Source organism: Neovison vison, chromosome 6, assembly GCF_020171115.1.
Source record: "Neovison vison isolate M4711 chromosome 6, ASM_NN_V1, whole genome shotgun sequence".
Taxonomy (NCBI): domain Eukaryota; kingdom Metazoa; phylum Chordata; class Mammalia; order Carnivora; family Mustelidae; genus Neogale; species Neogale vison.
The window spans coordinates 92,586,982-92,612,392 of record NC_058096.1 but is presented as its reverse complement, the minus strand read 5'-3'; the positions used below and the strand labels follow the sequence as shown (position 1 = coordinate 92,612,392).

At 40.6% G+C, this 25,411-nt stretch overlaps 1 protein-coding gene and 2 long non-coding RNA genes across 6 annotated transcripts in view; 2 read left to right on the top strand and 1 right to left on the bottom strand.

Moving 5' to 3' along the window:
• Window positions 1-1,108: 1,108 nt before the first annotated feature.
• On the bottom strand, window positions 1,109-21,055 carry LOC122908676. Its single transcript, XR_006385008.1, has 6 exons — window positions 21,017-21,055; window positions 18,657-18,709; window positions 15,434-15,564; window positions 8,931-9,099; window positions 7,365-7,545; window positions 1,109-1,546 (listed from the first exon to the last, which is right to left on the bottom strand). It is a non-coding gene; the product is annotated as an uncharacterized LOC122908676 (long non-coding RNA).
• Window positions 8,510-11,798, top strand: LOC122908677. Its single transcript, XR_006385009.1, has 3 exons — window positions 8,510-8,591; window positions 10,185-10,285; window positions 11,678-11,798. It is a non-coding gene; the product is annotated as an uncharacterized LOC122908677 (long non-coding RNA).
• An 852-nt stretch (window positions 21,056-21,907) lies between the features above and the next one.
• The window catches only part of GOLIM4 (golgi integral membrane protein 4), a 79,591-nt gene continuing 76,087 nt past the window's right edge, over window positions 21,908-25,411 (top strand). For all 4 annotated transcript variants that reach the window (XM_044251738.1, XM_044251737.1, XM_044251736.1 and 1 more), the window contains exon 1: window positions 21,908-22,157. In XM_044251738.1, coding sequence (XP_044107673.1) covers window positions 21,971-22,157 — 187 coding nt within the window. In that variant the 5' untranslated portion in view covers window positions 21,908-21,970. The remainder of the gene's footprint in view (window positions 22,158-25,411) is intronic.

The following is a 25,411-nucleotide window of genomic DNA, read 5'->3' as shown; positions in this document are numbered from 1 at the left end:
ACACATACACATCATTCAGCTAAGAAGAGATGTAAATATGATGTCTGATCATTTATTTCAAACCTACAATTTCAAATATAAAATGTTAGTGCTGAAAAGGGCAGAGAAGGTTACCACATTTTTCTCATATTTTGCAGTCATCTCCATCATTTGGGGGCGCTATAACAAACTACCATAAATGGAGTGGCTTAAACAGCAAATGTATCTTAGTCCTAGAAGCTGGGATGTCCGAGAGCAAGGTGCTGGCAGATTCATTCCTGATGAGGGCCCACACCTGGTTTGTAGATGGCCATCTCCCGTATCCTCCACGGCAGAAAGAGAGGCCTCTCATGTATCTTCTTCTACTAAGGGCACCAATGCTACCGATTCAGGTCCCCACTCCTAAGACATCATTTAACCTCCTCATCAGCCTTATCTCTAAATACATCCATGGGGTGGGGGCATGGGCACACACATTCAGTTCCTAACAATAGGTATTTAACCAAGGACAGGAGAGGCAAAACTGCTTATTCAGGGTCAGGGAGTGTGCAGACGCCGTTGGAGATGGGCAAGCCAAAACCTGAAGAGCCCAAGGTTAGGACAGGAGCCTAATGGTGGGTAAGCACAGAGAGGAAACTGAGCTGGAAAGACTGAGCCCCCAGGGAACCTCCCCCCTCCCTTTCCTTCTCTCCCCTTGTGAACCAAGGCCTGTCCCTCAGCAAGTCACAGTCCCTTCCTTCCACTCCACAGGGCTCTTATGGACATCCCCAGGGGTCGTGTTTGCTTTTTCACTGGCAACCAGCATGTCAGCTAACAGCAAATCCCAGCAATCCTTCACTCATCTGTGTACATCAACAACTACAAAGACATGCTCATTTTATTTCTTTGATTGCATGGTGAAGAGACTTTTCACTCAGTTTTTCCTCCCCTCCTGTACATTAAAATTCCACATTCTTCAAGGGGAAATGTAATTGAAAAATGTAGATGAGGGGCGCCTGGGTGGCTCGGGTGGTTAAGCATCTGCCTTTAGCTCAATCATGATCCCAGGGTCCTGGAAACCAGTACAGAATCAGGCTCTCTGTTCAGCGGGGAGACTGCACTCTCTCCCACTGCCGCTCTCTCTGTTCATTCTCTCTCTCTCAAATAAATAAAATCTTAGAAAAGGAAAGAAAGAAAATGTAGATAAAATAAATTTTTGATTTTAAGGCCACAATTAAGGTTTTTTCTATCCACTATCCATCTTTTTTTATTTTTTTAAAGGAAGGAATTTTTGACCTTCATATCATTAATATAATAAAATAAAGACACAGGGACAGCGTGTGCTCTTGCTCCCTGGTCTGCGAAGAGCCTTGTCCTCTTGTTCTCCTGAGGCTGGCGCTTTGAAGAGAATAAAGTAGTTCTGGAGTTTTCTCCTCCTTCCCCAGAGTCATTATTATCTGAAGAGCAAAGAAAATACAGCTGAATGTTGCTTCACCCCAGCACTTCTCAATCTTGCGTGCCTGTTTCATCTTGCGGTAGTGATGGCATCCTTCCCGGCTATGGGGAGAATCAGCTTTTACCTGGAGTGCTTAAGCAAAGAGTAATTATTAATACTCTCAGAGGAGTCCATAGGAATGAAAAGAAGTAAACAAAAGGAAGAAGCCCTTTAGGCATGCTCACAACAATAAAGCCACTATTCCCTGTAAGGGCCGCCCAAGGAAACGGCCTGCTGGCTCAGGTCCCTCCCACTCCTGACCACCCCCCCCCCCACCCTCAACTCCACAAGTGTCGCACCTTCTACAGCTTTTTTCACAGTCCCAGTTTCCCCTGGAGTGAACTAGCCTGTCTCTGGTCACTCACACAGAAGATTAGAATCAGTACTATAGGGTACGTCATTTACTAAACTGTAATCAAATATGATGGCTCCCTGGAGATGATCAAATGTGAAACTGGTTGAGATTTTCCGTTTGCAATGTAAACTCAGTACAGAATTGCCTATCTGGTGGTTTGTATCTGGTCACTCACCAAGAAGCTATTTTTTCCTCAGGTCTCAATTATTCTTTCCACATAAAATTTTTTATTTTGACACATTTTAAGTGGAAATCCTTCTAAAGTGAATAACAAGTTTTTCGTGACTCCACCAGTAGGGCAAACAAAATATAATTTAATTCGTTACCAATCTCAGGATTATTAGAGTGTATCCTGGTTTGTGGATCAGGACTTTTCCTCACCGAAGAGCTGCCCTGCCTCTCCGCCTCTCCTGAGTGAATTGTGGCAAGCCCAGCAGCTACTAGGTAGAAAGGACTCCTGAGTCAAAGGCCGTTGGTTGTCAGATTTTTGGCCTTAGGACCTTCAGCTGGGGTCCCGACATAATATGTTCTCAGACGTTCTGGGAAAGAGTTCTATCCAACTCCTCAGGAGCAAAGACTTGGCATGCGCCTGTAGCTACACTCAGAATTACAGATGGGGCTCTCTCGTGATTCTGTGGGAAGTTTGCTACTTAACTTGGCTTGTGCTGCACAGTGTGTCATTTTCTGTCCACAACTTGGTGAAAGAGAACTTTTCTGAGCTCCTCTCCAAGCAAACGTGTGCAATGCAAAGCAAGCTTTGTGTAACTTGATAAAGGACAAAGGAGTAAGATTATCCATTCTCCAAAAATACCTTGAGCAATACAACCCAAAGAATAATATCTTCAAGCCTATGCCTGTTTCAAGTAGATATAATCATCACCACACTTGAATTAAGTGGATAATAGAAGCTTCTAAACATCCTGTTTTAAAGTCTTAAAAAAGAATTCAAACTCAGTCATAGTGATGACTGTTGTATAATTTGGGCAAAGAGTTAATCTTTGAAGACAACAGATACCATAAATAATTAAAATATCTAGAAGAGAGATACTAACTAAACCCATTCACTTACTTGGATATAGTTTGCTAGAAGGATGTTTTGTTGCCAGATGTTGATAATGATATTTAAGAAAACATTATGAACAAAAAGAGATTTACAAAGGTTACAGTTCATACCATCAAACCCTCCTTTGTCAACTTCCTGCATTGCAGATGGACTTCACTTTTCTTTTTTGAATACTAGGTATATTTTACAACACTTTGATTCTGTTCAAAATTCCGTCCAGGATTCTGGCTCTTCCTTTTTCCTAATGAAGCCCATATTCATTGTCTTAGCATTTTTGACTCTTTGACTCTTTGACCCCAATTTGTCTTTCCAGTTTAGTTTCTAATCCTCCTTATACAAACCTATACTCTCACATTATTAGACATTTCATCATTCCTTAAGAAAACCCTGCACTGATCTTGTACTATTTCTAATGTCATCTTCTCTGTGAAGCCTCTGTGATCCCTCCAACTAAGAGATTGGTCCTTTATCTGCACTTCTGTAGTCCTTTGTACTTCCCATGTGGCATCCGTCACATACGGTGTTGTATTGTTATCTGTGTCCATCTTATCTCTCTTACTACATTGTAAAGTACCTTAAAAGCAGAATGGGAGTTAATTTCTCCCAGGACTATCACTCACAATACCTAACATGGTGTTTTACATATACAAAATGCAAGATGATCAAGTGATATTCCCTGTGTATGCAGCAGGTCACTTTTAGTGGCAAAATAACAGAAACCTAATGCACACAGGCTTAGTTTCTAAAAGAGGAATGTACTGACTCATATAAATGGCCAATCCAAGGGATGCAGCTGACTTCATGTATAAAAGGATTGAGGGGCTCAAAGAATGTCATTACTGTTATCTCTCCTCAACTCTCTGCTTTTTTCTATATCTCTTTGTCTTCATTTTTCAAGGAGATATTTTCCACATGGTTTTCAAGAAAGGCACATACAACCTCAGGTCACAAACCCCAGGGAAGAGAACTATTGGCTCTTCTTGGGTTTCAAAAAGTTATACCAGATATAGAATGAAAGCATAGTTTTTAAAGGAACTCAAAGGCAAATGATAAGAAAGCATGCTGGACAGTAAAAAAACTATAAAATTACATTAAAAAATTACAAATCAACTTGCTAAGAGTCTTACAGAGTAATGTAAAGGTTAGCCTTACCATTTTTAAATTTTAGTGGAAATATCAAATCAGCAAGCATATATTATACAACTGTGTATTATGCTCAATAGACACATATGATATAAAAGCCAAACTCAACCACTGAAGAAATGTAGTCTAGTTGGTGGCTAAAAAAATTTGATGCATGACAAATAAATGAATATAAGACATGGTATTAGCCAAATGTTAAAAATTGCAGCACCAGTGGCACCTGGGTGGCTCAGTTGGTTAAACATCTACTTTTGGCTCAGGTCATGATCTCAAGGACCGAGGATCAAGCCCAGCATGCAGCTCTCTGCTCAGAAGGGAGTCTGCTTCTCCCTCACTTTCTCCCTCTGTGTTCTCTCTCTCTCACTCAAATAAATAAATAAAATCTTTTTAAAAAATTGCAGCACAGATGATAATTTTAATAATAACTCAGAGGGGCACCTGGGTGGCTCAGTCGGTTAATTTCCAACTTTGGTTTTGGCTCAGGTCATGATTCTGGGGTTGTGAGATTGAGCCCCTCATGGGGCTCTTCACTGAGTGCGGAGTTGGCTTGAAGATTCTCTCCTTCTATCCCTCCCCCAACTCAAGCACCCACTCTCTCGATCTCTCAAATAAATAAAGTCTTAATGGTAATAATAATAATAGCAACTCTGGAAAGACAGGGCGATTGTTGAATAGAATGCTCTTTGAAGGTTTTACAGAGGTTGGGAAAACTGTTTTGTTCAGTGAAAGATGGATTGTTTTTGAATTGTTGGAAGAGGGTAGGAAGAAATTAGGGTGGAAGGAAAGAAAATTAAATGGTCCAGAGGTAGGCATTCTATTTGTGGAGTCATAATTGTAGACAACAACTCAGATGGAAAATTTGTGTCTAGAATGAGGTGAAATGGTTATAGTGAAGTTAATTTAAAGCAGACTTTGTATAGTGGGACTCTGAGTTTGAATTTGACCTAGTTCTAATTTCCACTATATGCAGGTTCGAAGAAGAGCTTAGAGGGAAATCCAGCTACAGGTCATAATAAAATTGGAGTTTCAGTTTTTGGAATAATATTTCTACTGTGAAATAGGGATCAACATTTCCATTTATGCGGGTTGTGAGCTGCACAGCACTAGTGGGCACCAATCACATTGCAGTCTCTTGGGGTTGTGCAGTGCACAACACTTATAACTGTGTATGGCTATTAAAAATAAACCCACAAGCCCAAGATTGAGTTATTTGACCCCAGAACAGCTAATGAGGACTTAACTGCAATTTCAGCATCTCCAGGAGTAGAATTTTAAGCCAGTCAATTTAGAATTTTGTGGTCAGCACCAATGAGGTAATTCTGTTACCTGGGCCCTCTCTATCCCCCAAAGGAAGATGAGGTAATGCACCTAATAAATCCCCCTGCCCTTCCCTGTAAGGGAAGGTGACCTTTCCTAGAACACTTGCTTCTTTTCTTTTGCTAATAACTTATTGTCCCACCCTCTTTCCTATAAAAACCTTCCATTTTGTACAATTCCCCTGAGTTCCTCTACTTGCTAGGTGGAATGCCTTCTGATAAAAGAATCAATTAATAAAGTCAATTAGATCTTTAATTTTCTCCATTGAATTTTTTTTTTTTTAACTTGGCCAGTCTGGATGACTTTCAAGAAACAAAAGAATATATCAGTTCGACATGGGTGGAACACAGGTAGGTGTTTAGTAGAACTTAAAGAGAAGGAAAAGTGGGGACTAGATTATGGATTGCCTCAAATTCCAGACTAAGAAATATGGACTTTGTTCTATTATTAATGCAGAGGAGGGATTGGGGAAGCCATTGAAGGATTTTGGATGGAATAGTGTTTTAGGTGAATTAAATTTAGGCTACAGGTTGGGGATATATACAAGGAGCAGAAATTAGCAAATAGTGAACAATTAAAAGGTCATTCATGTAGTGCAAAGAAAGTGGACCATGAGATAGAAACCAAAGGAGATATTTGGGAGGTGTTTTGGTTTGGTTTGGTTTGGTTTGGCTTTTAAAGAAAAAGAAGGAAAGGCAAGAAAGAGGGATTTTATAAATCTTTTATGAAAGAAATATGTGCCCTGGAACCTATTATTATTCTTTAAGTAGAGAATGAAGGATAAAAATTACATTTCTTTCAGATCACTCCCAGTGACTTTACTGCTGGCAGTTGTATAGGTTTTTAAAGTAATTTCAGATATATTATTCCATATGGATATAGATACTTCTTGAAATCATAAAATTAAACAATGTCCTAAGCTTATATAAAAAAATCACATCTAAAATATAGAAATTGTGATTCATAACCTACAATAGAGTGCAATGTAGAATTTTAGTGACAACTCTGTTTATTTGGACCAGAAAAGAATGAATGGGCAGTGGCACCAACATGTCAAAAATCAGACTTTTCAAGTGTTTCGGATCCCATTATTTTTCTGGATCCCATTCTTCTTCAGGGACCTTGTTCCCTATCTTTCCTCTTCCCATCACTGAATTTGCTTTTAGCATTTTAGAAAAACATTCTTTAAACATCCTGGGTTATCTCCTCGCTGTCCATCAGTCCATGCTGCAGGCAGAGCAAGGGTACATTTCATGTCTCTGTCTCCTTCCCACTCAGTCACTTCTCGGTCCATCCCACCTCTGCAACTTTGCTCTCTAAAGATAACACAAACCTCCTATTTGTTATTTCTGTTGGACAGTTTTCAGTATTTACCATCTTTGACCTCGCTACAGTAGATAATAGTTTTCCTTTCCATCATTCTTGAAATGGGTTCCTGGTCCCATTCTGTCTGAACTATGTTGCCTCTACACCCTTGACTTTGTCCTATCCCTTCATGTTAGTAATCCTCCAGGGTTCCATCCTTCACACACTACTCTTTCTCATTATACCCACTTTATCTGGGGAATTTCATTCACTCCTTCTAAAGCATATACACTGAGAGCTGTCAATTCTATATCTCTAATCCAGATCTAAAGTCATGTATTTACAACTGGATGTTCCATACACGCTCCACACAACATGCCCAGCACTGAACTTCTTACTAGTACCTCAGATCCATTCTTCCTTCCTTATTCTCTTCCAAATGTATGGAACCACCATTTATGCAAGGAACTATGGTAAAAAACAGCTATCCTTGATTATTTTCTTCTCCAACCTCCATGTGATTGTTAATTTTAGGTGCCAACATGATTGGGCCACAGGGTCCACAGATATTTGATTGAACATTTCTGGTCGTGTCTATGAGGGTGCTTCTGGATGAGAATAACATATAAATTGGTAGATGTAATAAAACATATTGCCCTCCTACTCCCCTTATCTAATACATGAAAGGCCTGAATAGAATAAAAGGCTGAATAAGAAAGAGGTCTTACTTTTTGCCTTAAGGTCTTCAACTTGAAACATCAGTCTTCTACCTTTGGACTCAAAGTTGGGTTGAGACATATATCAGCTGCTCTCCTGGTTCACAGGCCTTTGAACTTCAATTGGAAAATTGCCCTCAGCTCTTCTGGGTCTCCAGCTTGCTGACCACAGATCTTGAATTTCTCAGTCTCCCTAAGCACATGAGACAATTCTTTGTGGTACAACTCTTTCTATAGAAAAGTGTGTGAATACACACACACACACACACACACACACACACACACACATACACACACACACACTTTTGGTTTTCTTTCTCTGGAGAACCCTGACCAGTTCAGATTTTGGTACCAAGAGTGGATCTAGAGGACCACAATTTTAAGGATGAGTTTTCTGAATTAGTTTTGAGGTTTCTGAAATTGGCTCTCTAATCTCATTAGATTGGTAGATGGTAATTACCCTATTTCCAATAGTGAAGAGAGCACTGATAGTCCCCAACAAGATCTGGAATCAGAGATATGCAAAATATCTTCATTAGATATTCTAATCAACCACTTAAAAGAAGTAAGGAACTTGGTGACTACAATTGTGATACTTTCAGACATTTTGGAAATCTAATGAATCTAATGAGGCTGGTTGGTTGATCATGTTGCTGGAAAGTGATGAAAGAAAGGATGAGCTCAGGGAACTGAATTTTCAGTTCAAGTGTCACATAAATGACCTAAACACTTCTGTGTGTGCCCTAAAGGTGACCCTTATCTCCTGCAGCCTCAGGGCTGAGATTCTTGAAAATCAAACACAATTTCATCCTGCAGTTGGCTGAATTACAGCACTAGTTGCACTCCCAGCTCCACAGGGTGTCCACTGTTCAAATGAGGGCATTGATTGGGAAAGAATAGAATCTTGCCAATTGGAATGGGGACCTGTAAGAAGAGCCTGATGAGGCTGGGGACATTGAGCCTCTAAATTCTGGCCAGTCTTCTTTCCCAGTGGAAGTGGACTCCTTACTCCCAGTAGTATTGGCTTCTCCAATTCCCCCTACTTCCCTTTGGAGGGAGTTAATTGTGCATTGCCCAAGGAAACTGTAATGCTATGCAATACAAAGCTGATTTTCCTTAGGACCCACATCTACTGCTCCTCTTTACTTCTAGATATGTAACTAGACTCAAATTCCAGAAGGTCCCAAGGCTGAGATACAAAGCATGACCTATGAGGAGGTGTGCTACACTCAGAATTATGTGAGTTTTCTAATTTATATAGACTAAAATATGGAAAATATGTATGAGAATGAATAATGAGGGTGTGGGATAATGATGGAAGAAGCAGAGTTGGATCTGGCTGATATTATCAATATGGGCTTACTAAGCGGAGATCCTGGATTTAAAATTGTAGCTGAGGGAGTTGGGAAGGGTTTAACAGTTTTAGTTGATTGGGTAAAACAAGGACCAAAATGGCCTACCATGAGGAAACTAGAAACACTTGACATACCTTGCTTAAACGTAGAGGGAGGGATTCGAACTCTTATGAAGTTTGGAATGCAAATTTGTCAAATAGTGGATTTTTCAGTTAAGACTTACCTACTCTGAGAGTCCAGGTGATATACCAGAGTCCAGAAGACACCTTTCACCACAACTCAGAAAAAAAATTGTGAATAGTGCCCTAGCATCCTTAAAGAGCTCTTCTGTAATCACTCTTCTTTGTAGGCCAGTCTTTACAGTGGGGACTACAGTCACTGAATCAGGAAACCTAAATGCAGTGGGAGTAATTAGTGGGTTAGTGGGTTAGCAAGAGCCAAGTGGCAGCACTCAACCTTCAAAGGCAATGGGCATGGTTACCATAATGGATAGCTGTCAAGCGGTAATCAGAATAGTCTGAGTTGCACAAAACTATGGCATTGGATGGTTCACCATGGTGTTCCAAAAAATGGGATAGGTAGGAAGTCTGCTAAATTCTCACTTGATCTAGCACAACAGAAAAGTTTTAGATCAAGTAGCAAAAGTCTAATCTGAATCATAAAAATGGGTCATGGCTTCTCAGCCAATTCCTGCACTTGATCAGTTTTTAGACCTAGACCCCTTGCGTAGAGAAGACACTGAGCCCCCTCGAGACAGAGTCCCTGTACACCACCAAAAATTTATATCTTTCTCCAAGCCTTCACCCAAAGGACCTCCAGGCTTTTACCAGGGAAACTGTGCATTGAGAAAATAATGAAAACTTTTAGAGACTATGAGACACTGACTCTGAACTGACACACTAATTCTAGAAAACCTGAAATATTACTGTGATTCACCAGTTGGAGGAGAGGTTTAGGGAGGTCATGTACTCTGGGGACTTTACCTCAGTTCCCTCTTACAGTGGGTCCGTGGGTCCTTAAACCCATCTGGTGGTTGTTTTTCCAGTTCTGGGATGCATAATTGGAATAGCTATAATTACCAGCAGGCAGACTCCCCACACTGGCTCCTTGACCTGTGGTGTAAGGATTATTATGGTGGGAAAGGCCAAGTGGGAGCCTCTGGAACTGCCTCTAACTAGGAAAATAGTAAACAAAAGCAATATTGCATTCATGAAGGGATTACAGAGATTGTGCCAATATCAAGGATATAGGTATGGCAACCCCATGACATTTCCATTCAACTCACCTATTGGGTCTATGCTGAAGACAGATGGATATTAGAGCATAATGGTTGATTTTGTAACCTTTAACCAGGTGGTGACTAACTGCAGCTGTTATACCAGCTAAGGGTTCAAACTGCTTTGAGCAAATTAACACATCCCCTGATATCAGATATGCAGCTGTTGATTTGCAAATGATTTTTCTCCATATCTGTTAGTAGGAACAAGCAGAAGCTACCCGTCATGAACTGGATATTATCTGACCCACCAAGTCGTAAGGTTAGCATGTAAAACAGCTCTCCACCAACAAAGAGAAATGGTACGTATGTGGTGTGCTTTAAAATGTACTGAGGCTCATTTATATCTCAGAATATGGTCCACTTTGGTAAATGGTCCATAAGCACTTAAAAAGAACGTGATTCTGTTGTTGAGTGGAATGTTCTCTACATGTCAATTAGGTCTTGTTGGTTCATAATGTTGCTCAGGTCTTTCATATGTTTACAGATTTTCTGGCTACCAGGAGAAAAGTATTGAAGGCTCCAACTGTAGTTGTAGATTGGTCTATTTCTCCTTGTTCCATTAGTTTTTGCTTCATGTTTTTAGAAGGTCTACTATTAGGCACATAGTCATTTTGGATTTTTAGGTCTTCTTGATAAATGAACCCCTTTTCATTACGAAATTATCATCTTTCTTCTTGATCATATTTTTTCTCTGAAATTGACTTTCTCTAAAAAATTAGAAAGTAAAATAAAATCTCCTTTCTCTATTATTAACATAGCCACTCCATCTTTATTTTGATTAACATTCTCACGGTCTATATTTTCCCTTTTTGGGATTTTTAACACTTTTTTTTAAATTTTGAAGCAATTTTAGACTAACAGAAAAATTGCAAAAATTGTTCTCGTGTACCCTTAACCAACTTTCCCTAACACAGAATATCTCTTCAGTCTCCCGGGGTCGTCTCCTGTTGGGGACACGGCTGCACTTGCCTGGGTTCTTCCTTCTCTGTGTGGCAGCTTTCTGGCCAGACAGTAGTTAGAGCAGCCATGCCTCTTTTGTTTCCTCTCTCTCTAGAAGCACTCTTTCTGGATGCCTTATGGCTGAGCCATTGTGTCATATATTTTTGTTCAGTTTTTTAGTTACCTCAGGCTCTGGTGTAAATCTGGACCCCTTATATAGTATTTTGTACCCTATTTTTGTTTTTTCATTTAGCATTCATCCTATCATGGTACAAATACCATGATACAAATACCACTTTAGTTACAAATACCACTTTTGTTACTGCCCCAAGCATATAGGCTGGGAAACTTGCCATTTTCCTTCCCCTGGACTTCTGGTGTGTCTCACTGCCATGGTAGCTAGTACCTGGGCCTCTGGCTGCTGTGGCCACTTGGCTGTTACACAGAGGACAGAGAAATTTCTGGGACTTGACACCCTTCAACCAAGCCCTGAATTAATGACTCCATGGAGCAGTAATATGAATATGGCAGCTCTCTTGCTCTGAGTATGATCTACACTTTTTCCAGAGCTCTTCTGAGTGCGCAAAAAAGTTCCTTTGGGATTGCTCATTTGCCATCTTTCCTGCTATCCTGATTTTTCATGAGAATGCTTCCTAATAACCTTCATCCACGTGAAAGCTTTCTTCAGGGTCTCTTTCTGAGGATTCCAAGCTAAACAACTAGCTTTAATGTCTGCTTACTTCTTCTTTTAGAGATTCTGGACCCAATTCCATCATGGGACTGTGTTCTTCCCACCCACGACACCAAGCAATTCTTGGACGCCAGCAGGCAGTCTGAAAATTCAGCTCAAGTCCAGTCCTATCTAGGGGAGCCTGGGTGGCTCAGTCATTTGGGTGTCTGCCTCGGCTCAGGTCATGATCCCAGAGTCCTGAGATCCAGTGCCACAACGGGTTCCTTGCTCAGCGGGGAGCCTGCTTCTCTCTCTGCCTGCCGCTCCCTATGCTTGTGTGCTCTATCTCTCTGACAAACAAATTAAATCTTTAAAAAATATTTTTTAAGCCAATCTTAATGTAAAATTTTTAAAAAAACATTGCTATTGTCACTTGTTATGAGATTATTAGTATTGGTTTCATTTCTTTGATTACTAAGATTGAATACTTCTCACATATTTGCTGGCTGTTCATCTGCTTATGAACTATCCGTTTATGAACACTTTATGAACTATTATCTGTTTATGAACTTTGCAACTTTTTATTATCTTTGTTTTAACAATATACATACAATTATATAAAGTTGTTAGATCTATGTAATTTATGCAGTCTATTTAATCTATGCAAATATTCTCTATGTGTCTGCTTTTAAACTTTTTAGTATTGTTTGAACTATGACTATTTTGAATTTCAAGTTAATCCAATGTATTTATTTCTTTTCATTTGTTTCTCCTAAGGCTTCCCTACTTAGAAATTTCACTACATTTAAAATCAGATAAATTTCGTTCTAACTTTTTCCCCAGATTTTTTTCTTTCTTTTCTATCTCGCTATCTTGTAAATTCCCATTATTTATTTTGGTCTTTGTCAGGGAACAAAAATAGATTTCATCGAGTGTTGTTTATTCACTCACTCAATTAAATTGTGTTCAGTGTTTATTAGGTACTAGATAGAGTGCTAGAGACCTTGTTGATAAAGGCAGATATTGAGAGGGACACTGAAGTCACATCTGAAGTTGATGCAGGCTGGCTGGGTCCGAGGACCCAGAGAGGTACCACAAGACCAGTCAAGAGGGTCCTTGGCTTCTCACACGCAGGACAGAAATCAGACGTGAGCTGAGAGGAAGTGAGAGCAGAATTTATTTAACATATAGAGTGAGTGTAGAGACAGAGCATCTGAGAACCTCGGAAAGGAATGAAGAGTGAATTTTGTCTTTGCTTGGGGCCTGGGATTTTTATTGATGGTTGTGTTCCAATGCACAGTGTCTTCTCAGGCATCTAGAAACTAAGATGAGGGTCTAGATGCTCTCCATAAGTCACTTATGCCCTGCAGCCAATTGTCTTGATGAGTCTGAGGTCTCAGGAAACATTCATGATGACCCAACCTAGTCACCCCTTAGATGTGCTGGAAGACTGCAAAAAAAAAAAAAAAAAAAAAAGAAGACGACGAAGATGAAGATGAAGAAGAAGAAAAAAAGAAAGAAAAAAGAAAAAAGAATAGAAAGGAAAGAAAAAAAAAGAAAAATCATTAAATCCTTGACTTTTACAAAGAGGACACACACCATCTGTTTGGTTTTTTTTTCTTTATATTAAAGATTCTATTTATTTGTCAGAGAGAGGGAGAGCATGCGCCAGCAAGGGGAGCTGCAGGCAGAGGGAGAAGCAGGCTCCCCTCTGAGCAAGGAGCCCAATGTAGGACTGGATCCCAGGTCTCTGGGATCATGACCTGAGCTGAAGGCAGATGCTTAACTGGCTGAGCCACCTAGATGTCTCACACTCTTTTTTATAAGGTACATGTAATGTAAGGGTGAAGGTCCTAGCAAGAAAAGGAGCAAAAACAGTTTTTCATGGGGTTGCTTTAGTTTTCCCTGTCCCAAAGTCACTCAGTGAAACAGTTCACTTAATTCATTGCTGTTAGTGGAAGAGAGAGAGTGGGAAGATGTGTGTGAAATGGCTGCCCCAAGCGAGGTAGTCTACCCTCCTGTTCCATGGTGTGATACCAGCTCACTCTTTATAGAAAAACAGATCTTAGGATCAGGGATATGTTCAACAATGTTAAAACCAACATATGAGTAGAAAGCATCATTATCCTGAAGAGAATAGATTTTCATGAGTTATTGAAAATATCCACCTTTTCCCCCTCTTTATCTAAATTACTTAAAAGTAGCAGTATACAACAAATCATTTTTCTTTAAGCATTTTAACATGATTGCAATAATATCATTTGTGCAATTTCACATTCTCCTTTTTGCATTTAATGTTATGAAACATTTGTAAAAGTCATAAACTGCTTAGTAAGCATATCTAACAGTTATACACAAAATCTTTATATACATAAAATTTATTTATTTATTTTTTTAAATTTTAAATTTAAATTTAATTTAAAATTAAAATTTAAATTTATTTTTTTTAAATTTATTTATTTTTTAAAAAAAGATTTTTATTTATTTATTTGACAGAGATCACAAGTAGGCAGAGAGGCAGGCAGAGAGAGAGGAGAAAGCAGGCTCCCTGCAGAATAGAGAGCCTCATGTGGGGCTCAATCCCAGGACCCTGGGATCATGACCTGAGCTGAAGGCAGAGACTTTAGCCCACTGAGCTACCCAGGCACCCACATAAAAGGTTTTAAATGGGCCAATTACTGTTACTCAAAGCAGAGTCTGTTTCTCTTCTTAAATAAATACATACCGTTTTACAGATTCTCTATTTGGGATATTATCATACAATCGTGTCCATTTTGGAGGGTGTGCACATTTAATCAGAGTGAATTAATACAAGTACACACAACCTTAGGCCTCTCAAACAAATTTCTTTTTCAGTTAGCCAGGTAGTCTTTTCAATTTTCTTCCTCTTAGTGACTCTTAAGACCATTCATTCCATAATTTATTGAGCCTCTAAAATGGAAAATGAACTATAATAGAACATTGCCTTAAGAAGTAACATTCCAGACATTCCAGTGTATTTAATGTGGCCCTTCAAATCTTTAACCTGTCCCTCTCCACGAGCTCCTTGAAGAAATTCTTGTGTGTGCTAATCCAAAAATAAACCCCCCACAGCAAACTTTCCCTCAACCTCATCGCCTTTTCAAGCTCCACTCAATCTATCTTCCTTTGCAGGCAAATTATCAAAAGCAGAGTTAACCCTACTACTGCGCTTCCTTTACTTGTCTGTCGCCCATTTATTCCCCAGCGCACTGTAATCTTCCACTCCACCCCAGTCAGATCCTTCCAGGCCTCCTTGTAGGCTTTATCTCAACTTCCTTTGAGTTCTATCAACAAAGCTCAAAGTTCTCTTAATACTTTCGGTTTCCCTGTTCCTTCTCTTACACACCTTTTCATTATCACCAGTTCCTCCTTTTTTACCTCACTAGTCATTTCTGTGTATGGTAGAATCCCTTAACTCCGCTGAACCAACTCACTGGATGATGGGAGGCTCTCCCCTCTGTCAGTCAGTCCCTTCCCTGTGCACTTCAGGGCTGAGGACTCCTGGCACTTAAACTAATCTCCGCTTGGCTTGTGTCTGCCTACCGAACTGAATGCCTCACAGAAACCAGTGGGTTGTTATAAAAGCCGCTTATGCAATTGCATTTGCTATTTTAATTATGTAATTTAATCAACTGTTATGTAAACTAATGAAATAGGAGAGTGAAAAAAAATAAGAGTTGTTTCTATGAAAATTGAGATAAGTGATTTGGAAAAGCTCCATAATGGCTGGTATCTGAAAGAAAAATTGTGGTCAACTTAGGTGAAAAAACCAAGAAAAGCTCCTCAATCTAGACATATTTGCATTGAATGACCTTACCATATAAATATCCTGAAGATCTTGCCCCACTCAGTGAAGCAGAGACTGGAATCTGAACATGTTCTTTGGCTTCAGCGGCTAAGCTGAGTTCCCACCAACAACAGATCCGCACACAAAACAAAGGCTTTGCCCTGCACCAAAAGAGAATGGAAGCAAAGTGACGTTTCTTTGTTTTGAGGGGTCTATGCATCACTTTTCTTTTTCCCAGCTTGAACTGCCTCTGCTGATTAACCGATCCCATTGCTTGGTCTAACAGGAAATCATGGTTATATCATGAGGCCTCTTTTTCTCTTGCTTTGTTCTCTCCTTGAGTAATTTAATTTCCAGCCAGAGTTTTGATTTGGCCTTTAAATCAACAAGTACCAAATCCACAAGCTCTTCACTGGAAGGGTCCATGGTTCATTCATCATTATATCCTCCACCTTCCATTTCGCTCCCCGCATTAGGCCTCGCACACAATAACTACTTGAGAAAATTGTTGACATAGAAAGCACAATGAAAACCTTAGTCCGTAAATTATAACCGAGGAATTAGAAATCTAGCTTGAATAAGTGGATTACAAAAGTCCCTTGGTTTAAGGTCATAATTCATCCCTTCTCAACTATTAAAGAAGTTCAATTAATAATATGATTGGAAAATTATCATTTTAAACTGGGTAGCTGATTTATTTTTATTTATTTTTAAAGATTTTATTTATTTATTTGACAGACAGAGATCACAAGCAGGCAGAGAGGCAGGCAGAGAGAGAGGGGGAAGCAGGCTTCCTCCTGAGCAGAGAGCCTGATGCGGGGCTCGATCCCAGGACCCTGAGATCATGACCTGAGCCGAAGGCAGTGGCTTAACCCACTGAGCCACCCAGGCGCCCTGATTTTTTTTTTTTAATCAACTGTTAGTTTTCCAGAAAAGTATAAATAAATTTAGGTCGACAATGACAAGTATCACTACAAATTCAATTTTATCTAAATGAAATCCAAAGTTTGTCTTCTCTCTTGAATCCTAAGGGCTCATTCTCTCTGAAATGAGGCAGCACAGATAGGATCATCCCTTGCATTTTACAGATGAGAGAATTAAGGTCCTAACTGTTCCTGACTTACTGTTGACTTCATAGATAGTTCGTAACTTAAACGGGATTTGTTTCCTCACAGTAGGCATCTTGAGTCACCTTTTGAATGTTCCTGAAGCCCTTCACAATTGGGCAAGAGAATCAGGAACAAAGAAGCAAAAAGTGAAATTCTCTGTCCTTTATTATGACTCATCTGCTTACCAGCCTATCTAGGATTATGCCATTAGGGTTCAGTCCTTTGGCTTAACCTATTTTCTCACAAAATTCTTGAGAACAATAATAAGCTAATAATTCATTTGTTAATATCTTCCTGTTAATTAATGGATCTAATTTGCTTTCCTTGGAATAACTGATTACTTGTAGGACAGTAATAGATGTTTTGAGGAAGATTATATTAGATTTTTGTCCTTTGTCTTCAAGAAGGGAAAGACAGTGTGTGTATATGGGTGGGTGATAGGGAGTGAAGGGCAAAGTCCTAGACAAGGATCCTGGGAAACAAAAGATTCCTAGGATGTTGGATGCCAAGATTTAAAGAGCTGCACTAGAGAACAGAATGAGAAGGAGCAGAGCGAGGGAAGACATGTGTTTTTATTTCTTAGTTTTAACATGAGTAGAACTTAATGCTGAGGTAACTTGACTCTTAGGATCTTTTCTTTTTTTTTGAAAGTTTGGTCTATTTTATCTCTAAGTAAAACCATTAATAGTCCCTTTGTTTTGACTCAAAATATTCCTGAAACTAGAGCATAAAAAACATTTATGGAGCAGATTATGATTCCCTTAGGAATAGTTCTGAAATTGAATGTTGAATTTCTGACCAAGGATTTAGCATTGGATACATCATAAGTACGATCAGCCATGTCCCATGACAATTAAGAAATTACTACATGTATCTATCATATAATACTAAAATTCTAATACCGATTCTATAAAATGGTCATGAATAAACCAAGCATGTCTTTTATACAAAGCAATCAACAAACTAGACATTTTGGGGGGGGAACATTAAAAATGTCATATTTCATTGGCTACTGATCTCCCACAGTCTATTTGTCTGAACTCTCTGAAGACAGTGAGCTAGTGAAAAGCTGCCTGAATGAGCCAATGAATGAGCCAATGGAAGATTTTGGGAAGTCTGCCTCACCTGAGTCTCACATACGGTCCTTTCCCATATATTCTAATATTCTATGAAACTAACTCTTTCCTAAAAGTGATATGTTAGCTATAATAAACATTAAGCAACAAATTCAAAGTATTTCTTATGCCACCTTAGAATCTGGAAGAGTTTATGGTATGCTAGACTGTCCTGCTTTAGAAAGATGTTAAAGACATTTGAAATAATAGTTCTTATTTCTTTAGTCTAGCTACACATCTACAGATTTAGGGCCTCCTAAATATTTTTCATTTTTTAATTATGAAACAATTTTCATACTTTGTTAATCTGCTAACAATTACCACCAGGTCATTAGCAAAATTTTGTGGAAAATGAGTTTCAAAACACCTCTTACAGAGTCCTCAAGAAAACAGAATACCTTAACTGTAGCTTTCTTTATTTCCCAAAACAGTACATGTAAGTGGCAAGCAGGAAGCCATGTGTTAATTAGGTGATAGCAAATGGGTGAAGTGGCAAAAAGGCAGAGATGGTAAGTATAGTTTTCTACAGAGGAAAAATGATAGTTGATTTCTGCAAAATTTACATGAAAAGGTTGAAGCTGTGCTTTATTAATACTGAAACACCACTTACAATTTTATTTTTTAATTGCTATATAGTTGACATATAACACATTAGTTTCAGGTATATGACATAATGATTCAATTTAAATATTTATTGCAAAATGATCACCACAATAATTCTAATTAGCATCCATCACCACACAATTACAATTTTTTTTTAAAATTATTTAATATTCATCACCTTTTCTTAGGTAGATGTCTCTTGCAAACTGTTGATTTCAATTTGTAGTAAAGAGATTTAATTCAAAAATTTCACAGACAATGGAAACTACTTAGTCTAGGATGGGTCATCTATTTTTACAAATTATACACCTGCTGTATCCCTCAACTGTATATTTCTTGCTTTTCCCTATTTTAAAAATGAACAAATTTTATTGAAATGACAAATTTAGTAAAACTAGAAAGAATGCTAAGATTTCCAAATATTACCTTAGTCCTTCTCAAATGTAAGGCCTTGAATCTTGAAGTTAATTTCTTCCTCCCTTAGAAATAAAATATTAAACTGGTGAAATACCTCAGGATATATAACTTTTAAAATTATATATAGTTAAAAATATAGCATGTAGAAATGTAATTATATAATACCATTTTAAAAATGATAAATAAAAATAAAATAGAACTAGCAACAGACCTCACAAGACCATTAGAAATAGCTCATCTGTTACAAGTTCTACCCAAAGGCAATGTTATGTAAATTCAATTTATAGACCCTGGATAGTTTCCCCATGTTGGCCTCTCAAAGGCTTTATACTGATATTTTTAAGAAACTAGCAGCATACTTCACCTTGGAAAAGTAATTTTATAAAGACACTGCCATTAGTGATTTTATATACTTCTACATACCCTTCCTGAATTTGAAATAATGGGTAAGTCCAGGTAATAATTTTTGTCCTCTTACAAATTTTATGACTAAAATATTGAGTTGTGTTTTATGGCCTACATTTATTATATTCTGTAGAGTTAGCCAGCAGCTTTAGGCAAAGAATACCTTTGGAGTCTGAAATCAGATGCAAAGGAATCAGGGGTTTCAAATGAGTAATCATGTATTCCAGAAGCATAAGAATGTTCCAAAGATTCTGAAATACAACTAAATACTGCATACTGTGTAATGTGTGAGTAATAATTTCCCAATCCTCTGTACAATTTCTTTCTTCCTTTCTCTGTCTCTTTCCCTTCCTCCTTCCCTTTGTTTTCAGTTAAGATAATTTTGTCTCCTAGTATGGGCCAGGATTATTGCTATAAAACTTCATTTCCTCCAGAATAGTTTTGGTAGTATTTCTGGAGGAAGAGTTTATTTAGCAAATCATACTCTGATAATGGTAAGGACTTTTCATAAGGAATTTTAACAAGGTGGCAGGAATTACCCAGTCTCAATTTTTAAGAGTAAAACTGAAAGAGGGAAATTTAAACAGTGATAGATTGAGTAACAATGAAGACTATGTAGTATCTGTACGACAGAAGAAAATTCTAAAACTTCCTTAAATAATTTTCTTTTTAAACCAGATTCTCATTTTAACGGACCAGACACAGTTTGTTAATATCATTTGTTAAAAAAGAATGAGAACTTGGCTTCCACAGGAGAACAGCAGGATTCTAACCTAGATCCCCTTCTGCTGAACTCCTACATTTCTGCATGTTGTGGGTCCTAGAGCTATCACAGTCCCTTCAATAAACTTTGGTTTCTTTACCAAACTGTGAGGCTGATACTTAATCTGGGTATGATAAGTGAGATAGTGTTAATTGTAAATGAAAGCATTTGAACAATATAATTACTGTTATAACTTATTATTTATTAGGGAAAAGTAGATGCCTGGCAAACTTAGGTTTCATGGTAATATAAATGTCATTAGGCTAGCATTTGTAATGAGGGTTATTTTATGGTTTTAGCATTTCAGAGTCTACCTAAAAAAGTTCTGCACCAGGGACCGACCATCTTTATGTTTAATGTGGCTACGCAGATCTACCCTCATTTTGAGCACTCGTCTATCATTGGTAGTGATAACTAAAGTCTGATTAGAGTATCATAAAAACTATGCAGCATGAAATAAATTCCATGACACTTCTGAGGCATTTGTGAAATAATTTACTTTCTTAGAAGTTAGGTCAAGAGCAGAAACAAAATTATCATTCACGCCTAACCTGTATTCCCCCTCCTCAAGTACATAAAAAGAACAAAAGCACTGTTTTCTTTGAATTTGATTTTCTTTGAAGAGGTTTGTGATTATTACGTTTTACATAGGGAACCTTTGTTAGCCTTCAAAATGTAATTTAGCAAAAGTATGCACTTTTGCAACCAATCAAGCAAATACATATGACAAAATGTATGCATACTTATTTCAGCCTCTGAGATTTGTTTTCAAATTACTCTGTTTGGAGCCCGGGGAAGAGTATGAGATCATTCATTTCCCGTCTGCCAAAGGCAAGCTGATTTCCCCAACCCACATGGACAGTTGAGCAGTAAGTCTATCGTGTTAGCGTGCCTGAGTCTCCCGACTCGTGTCCTGCCATCCGTACACAGGCATTCATGCTAGCACGCGGATGGGGCAAGAGTCCACTGGCAAGACTTCTCCCGTGCGGCTACGCAGATTATGGGGACCGTATAGCCATCCCGTGTATCTGCTGCACCTGCCCACGGGCTGGGGAAAGAAAGAAAGGGTATTCGGTAGAGTCTAAGCAGCGGCTTCCACCCATTCTCTCCCTCTTACATACACGGTACTCTCTCCCCACGTGCATTCCGAGGGCTAGATCACACACATTCACTTGCACTCTCACACACGTGCGCACCATACCTCGCCCAGCCGCAAGCCTGGACACGTCGCCCGGGCACCCCAACCTCCCCGCCCCAGGCTCGGCGGGCTCTCCCCACCCACCCGCGCTCCACGTGGGCGCACCCCGGCGCCAGGCGGCAGCGCTGCCCACGGAGCCCCTCGCGGGCCCTCGCGGTGGGAGGGAAGGCGCGGCCCCGGGGTCGGACGGACAAAGCGGGCGTCCAATCGAGCCCCGCACTGCCTCCCCGAAGGGAGGGAGCGGCGGCTCTGACGGGCCCAATGAGCGGGGAGCCCGAGTGGGACTTCCTCCCGGAATCCCGTTGGCCAGAATAGCGGGGCCGTGGGTGACACGTAAGTTGGGTGGGAGGCGGCGGCGGCCGAGGTTCGGCAGCCCCGTCAGTGACACCGGCCCGCCGTCCCCCACACCCGGCCGGGCCAGCCGGTCCCCGCCCATCCACTACCCCGGCCGGCCGCGCGCGGAGGCGCCGCCTGGAGTCGGGTCTCTTTGTTGGGCGCGCACCCCCTCCTTTTGGTGGCAACAAAGTCGCGCAGTGGGAGCCGCCGCGAGGGGGCGGGGAGCGGCCGGGGCGGGACTCCGAGCGCCGCCGGGGGCAGCCGAGCCAAAAAGTGGGGAGGAGGAAAAGAGGCAGACGGCGTCTGGGGACCGGCGCGGGCACAGCCCGCTCGGAAGTATGCGGAGGGCCCCCTCCCGGGTCCGGGCACTCGCGGAGAGCCAGCCTCGCAAAAGTTTGCCTGCCGCTGCCCAGGCGGCGTCGATGGCTGCGCGCCCCGCGGCGCGCGGGGGCTGAGCGGGCGCCACTTCCCCTCGGGCCCCGCTTTTGTGTCTCGCGTCTCCTCCTCATGCTGCGTCCGGCCACCTCTTGCGGCGGCCGCTGCTGAGGCGCTCGCTCCGGCGGAGGGGAGGAAGGGACGGCGGCGGCGGGGGCGGCCGCGGCGCGGGGTCCAGGCGGGACTATGGGAAACGGGATGTGCTCCCGAAAGCAAAAGCGGATTTTCCAGACGCTGCTGCTGCTGACCGTGGTGTTCGGCTTTCTCTACGGCGCGATGCTCTACTACGAGCTGCAAACGCAGCTGCGGAAAGCCGAGGCGGTGGCGCTCAAGTACCAGCAGCACCAGGAGTCCCTTTCCGCCCAGTTACAAGGTACGGTTAACGGGACGCGCGCGGCCGGTGGCCAACTTCGCCCCGCGCCTGCCGCCCCGACTGGAAAAGTGGCTTTGGTGAAACGTTAGCGCATCGGGTGCCACCTCTGACCATCGCGGACATCAGAGGCGAGCCCTGCTGGGCCGCCGGGTCCCCGAAGTGTCAAGGAAGATGACATCTCCACCTCCCACTTCCTCCGGCGGTTACGTTTGAAATTGGTGGCACCGGCCGCGGGTCCCGCGGGGCGTTGGATGGGCCGGCGCGCACTGAGCCTTTTACCCCAGCACTTGTCAGTGGCCCAGCTCCAGTCTGCGCGGGCCGAACAGTAGCCCTTCCTCGGTTTCTGCCAACCCATCTCGGAGGGCATGGTCTCGGTTGCTGTGTATTCGCTGTGCAGTTGACTTTGTCAGTAACATAAGAAATGGAGAGTTTGGCAGTGATTTCTTAAACCTTGCTGGGTTTTTTTTTCCCCCAAGAGAAATTTAGCCGTGACCTAGCTGCCCAAACTAATGACCCATTAGTTTCTGTTAACTTAATAGGATGACTTTAACGATGTTGGGAGTGTTGGGAAAGTCCACACTGCTACTGTTCACCATCCTGCTGGTATGGTTTGTTTTTTTTTTGGGGGGGGGTACAAAAAAAAGTCTATCTTCCTGAGTAACTTTTAGTTTGTCATAGAGGTGGGAGTGTGTGTGTGTTGTGTACTTTACAGTCAGCCTTGGGAAGCCCAAGAGAAGAAACACAGTTTTTCATTCTATCAGATACAGTGAACACAACTTGAGCCAGGCCTGCAGAAAGATTTAAAGTTCCTATCCTTCTATTTTAGAATCTCGTTTAATGTAAATTTCAGAAACATAAATGATGCATGACTGCAAAGTAAGCACCGTGTGGTCTTAAGAGCATAGTCACCCTATACATATTTTTGAAAGCTTTTACTTGTGTCTAGTTTTCAACACTCATGCAGTCCTCTCCCCAACCAAAAATAAAAAAATAATACTAGAAAGCTGTGAGTAGTGAAATGTTGACAGTCTTTGCTGATAATGCAAATATAGCTTATTTCATATTACTGGGAAGATACAAGCTGGATGGATGTTTGTGTCAGTGTATGTGTATACAAATAGAAAACAGATGCCTTTTCGTTGCTTCAGCTATTTTGAGTGTTTTCTAGTAAAAAAAAAAAAAAAAAAAAAAAGAGAGAAAATGACATGCTGCTGATTGCTTGGTCTTATTTTCTCTTCCCAACTTAGAAGAAAGGGAAGTATTTTTAGCTTACTGAAGCTGCATAGCCACAGGCAGTGAAAATATGTGAACTGGGTTTATTTCTAAAGGAAAACCTGTTTTGATACAGACCTGGGTTAAGAACATTTTTCTTTAAACTTGTTGAAATTTACCCATGGCTTATCGTTGTTATTCAAATTCTGGATATTTATGTATTTATCTATTTACGTAGAAGGCATTAGTGGTTTCCCTATGAAGTTCAGTACAGTTAGACAAAAGGAAAATTTTGTCATCTAATACTGCAAGGGCAGGACTGGATTTTCACACATGTGGCTAGAAGGGGCATGTATGGTGGATTATGTGAGGTTGGTGCCTTAGTGTCTTAGTTTAGGGGAGGCATGCAAACAGACACTGTCAAGTTTACCAATACATCCTCAGCACTGCACAGTGCCTGACACTCATGAGGGAATCAATATATATTTATTCACTCAACAAATGAGCTGTTATCCTGAACTGTGGTGAGAAAATAAATCCTGCAGGCTATTGTCTGCTTTCTCAGGTTTCCCTTTCCTGTCTCTGCTTTTTGAAACAAAACAAAACAAAGTAACAAAATATTTTGCCCAAGAAGAGCTTCTGTCTCAGCAGCCAATGTTGGAACTGTTTGACTGAGGCCCTGATTTCTGAGTCACCGCCTGTATTTGCAGTATGCTTTCTTTCTTTCTTTCAAATTTAATTTTTTCCCAGTGTTCCAATATTTGTGGTATTTCATTTTGAAAATCAATCTCAATTTCTTTTCTCCTTTGGTTTGCCGCCTTTTGGTGGTGATGGTGGGGGGAGAGTGGTGGTAAGTGACAATACAAGGCCTTTAAAATCTTCAACATTTGTTTTGTTGCAGATGAAAAAATGTAGCTAGTTCAAGTGGTTGCTAGTTCAAGGCCTTAATGTCAGTTTCTTAAAGTATTTTGCCATTTCCTCTTGAGTTGTGGTGCTGCAACAATTATAACATGGTTATGCATGAAGAATTATTTCCTAAGCAGGCTGCAGTTTCTTCTTATTTTTTAATGGATTGATGATTGACTTCTGTAGCATTTATTTTGGATTTCACATCTGCATGCCATTTAATGAGGATTTTTCTGACAGTATGCTGCTTTTGCTTCCCTTTCCAATGACAAATGACATTTTACTCAGCAGCACTGTGTTGTACCACCTGCATAGATTTGTTTTGAAGGCATTAGGCTCTCCATTCTTAGGACTTGTTTAGTTAAGTGAGATCTCTTGACCTGGCTTGGATTAAAATCAGAGTTAATTATGAGTGGCCTTCTTTAGAAAAAAAAATACATGTGACTCTTGAAATGTTTACATTTTGGCCCTGTAATCTGAAGGTATACATTTGTTAAGTGAGCATTTTTAGGTCAACTTCAGTTTAAGGATGGGTTGTACTCCAGAGATTATTTTGAAAGTAGGTTATGTCTAACTCCAAGTGCCTTTTGCAGTAGACCTGTGCCATAAATAGGAGATAGTGAGGGGTGACCTGGGGAAAGTTCCAAGACTAAGCAGCCCCCTTTCCAGGAAAAACAAATGTCTATGTCTGCCAGGCAATATATCTGTTTACTTCTCTATCTCCCACTTCTGCCACATGGAAATTACACTGAGCAGTGGGGCAGAGGTTATATATTGGTGGCAGAGTCAGTAGTTACAATCTTTGACCAGCACAGTGTTTCTTAATCTCTTAAATTTTTTAAAAACTGCTTTCAGGTGGGCCATACCCCACTCCTTGTGTCATACACAGTGTTTCTTAGCTCCCACTGCCCATTAGAATCAGTGGGCAGCTCCCAAACCAAATTAGTCACCATCTGGGGGGGTGAAACCCACATGGTGCCCTCCCCAGGTGATTACAACATGCAGCCAAGGTTGAAAAGTGCAACCCTGTAATCTTAAAACTGAGCCACTTGACACATTTACTTTACTTGGCTGCAAAGACATCTGAGGGTTTTGTTGTTGCCTTTCCCCTAGCATGTGATTCAAATTCTAGCCCT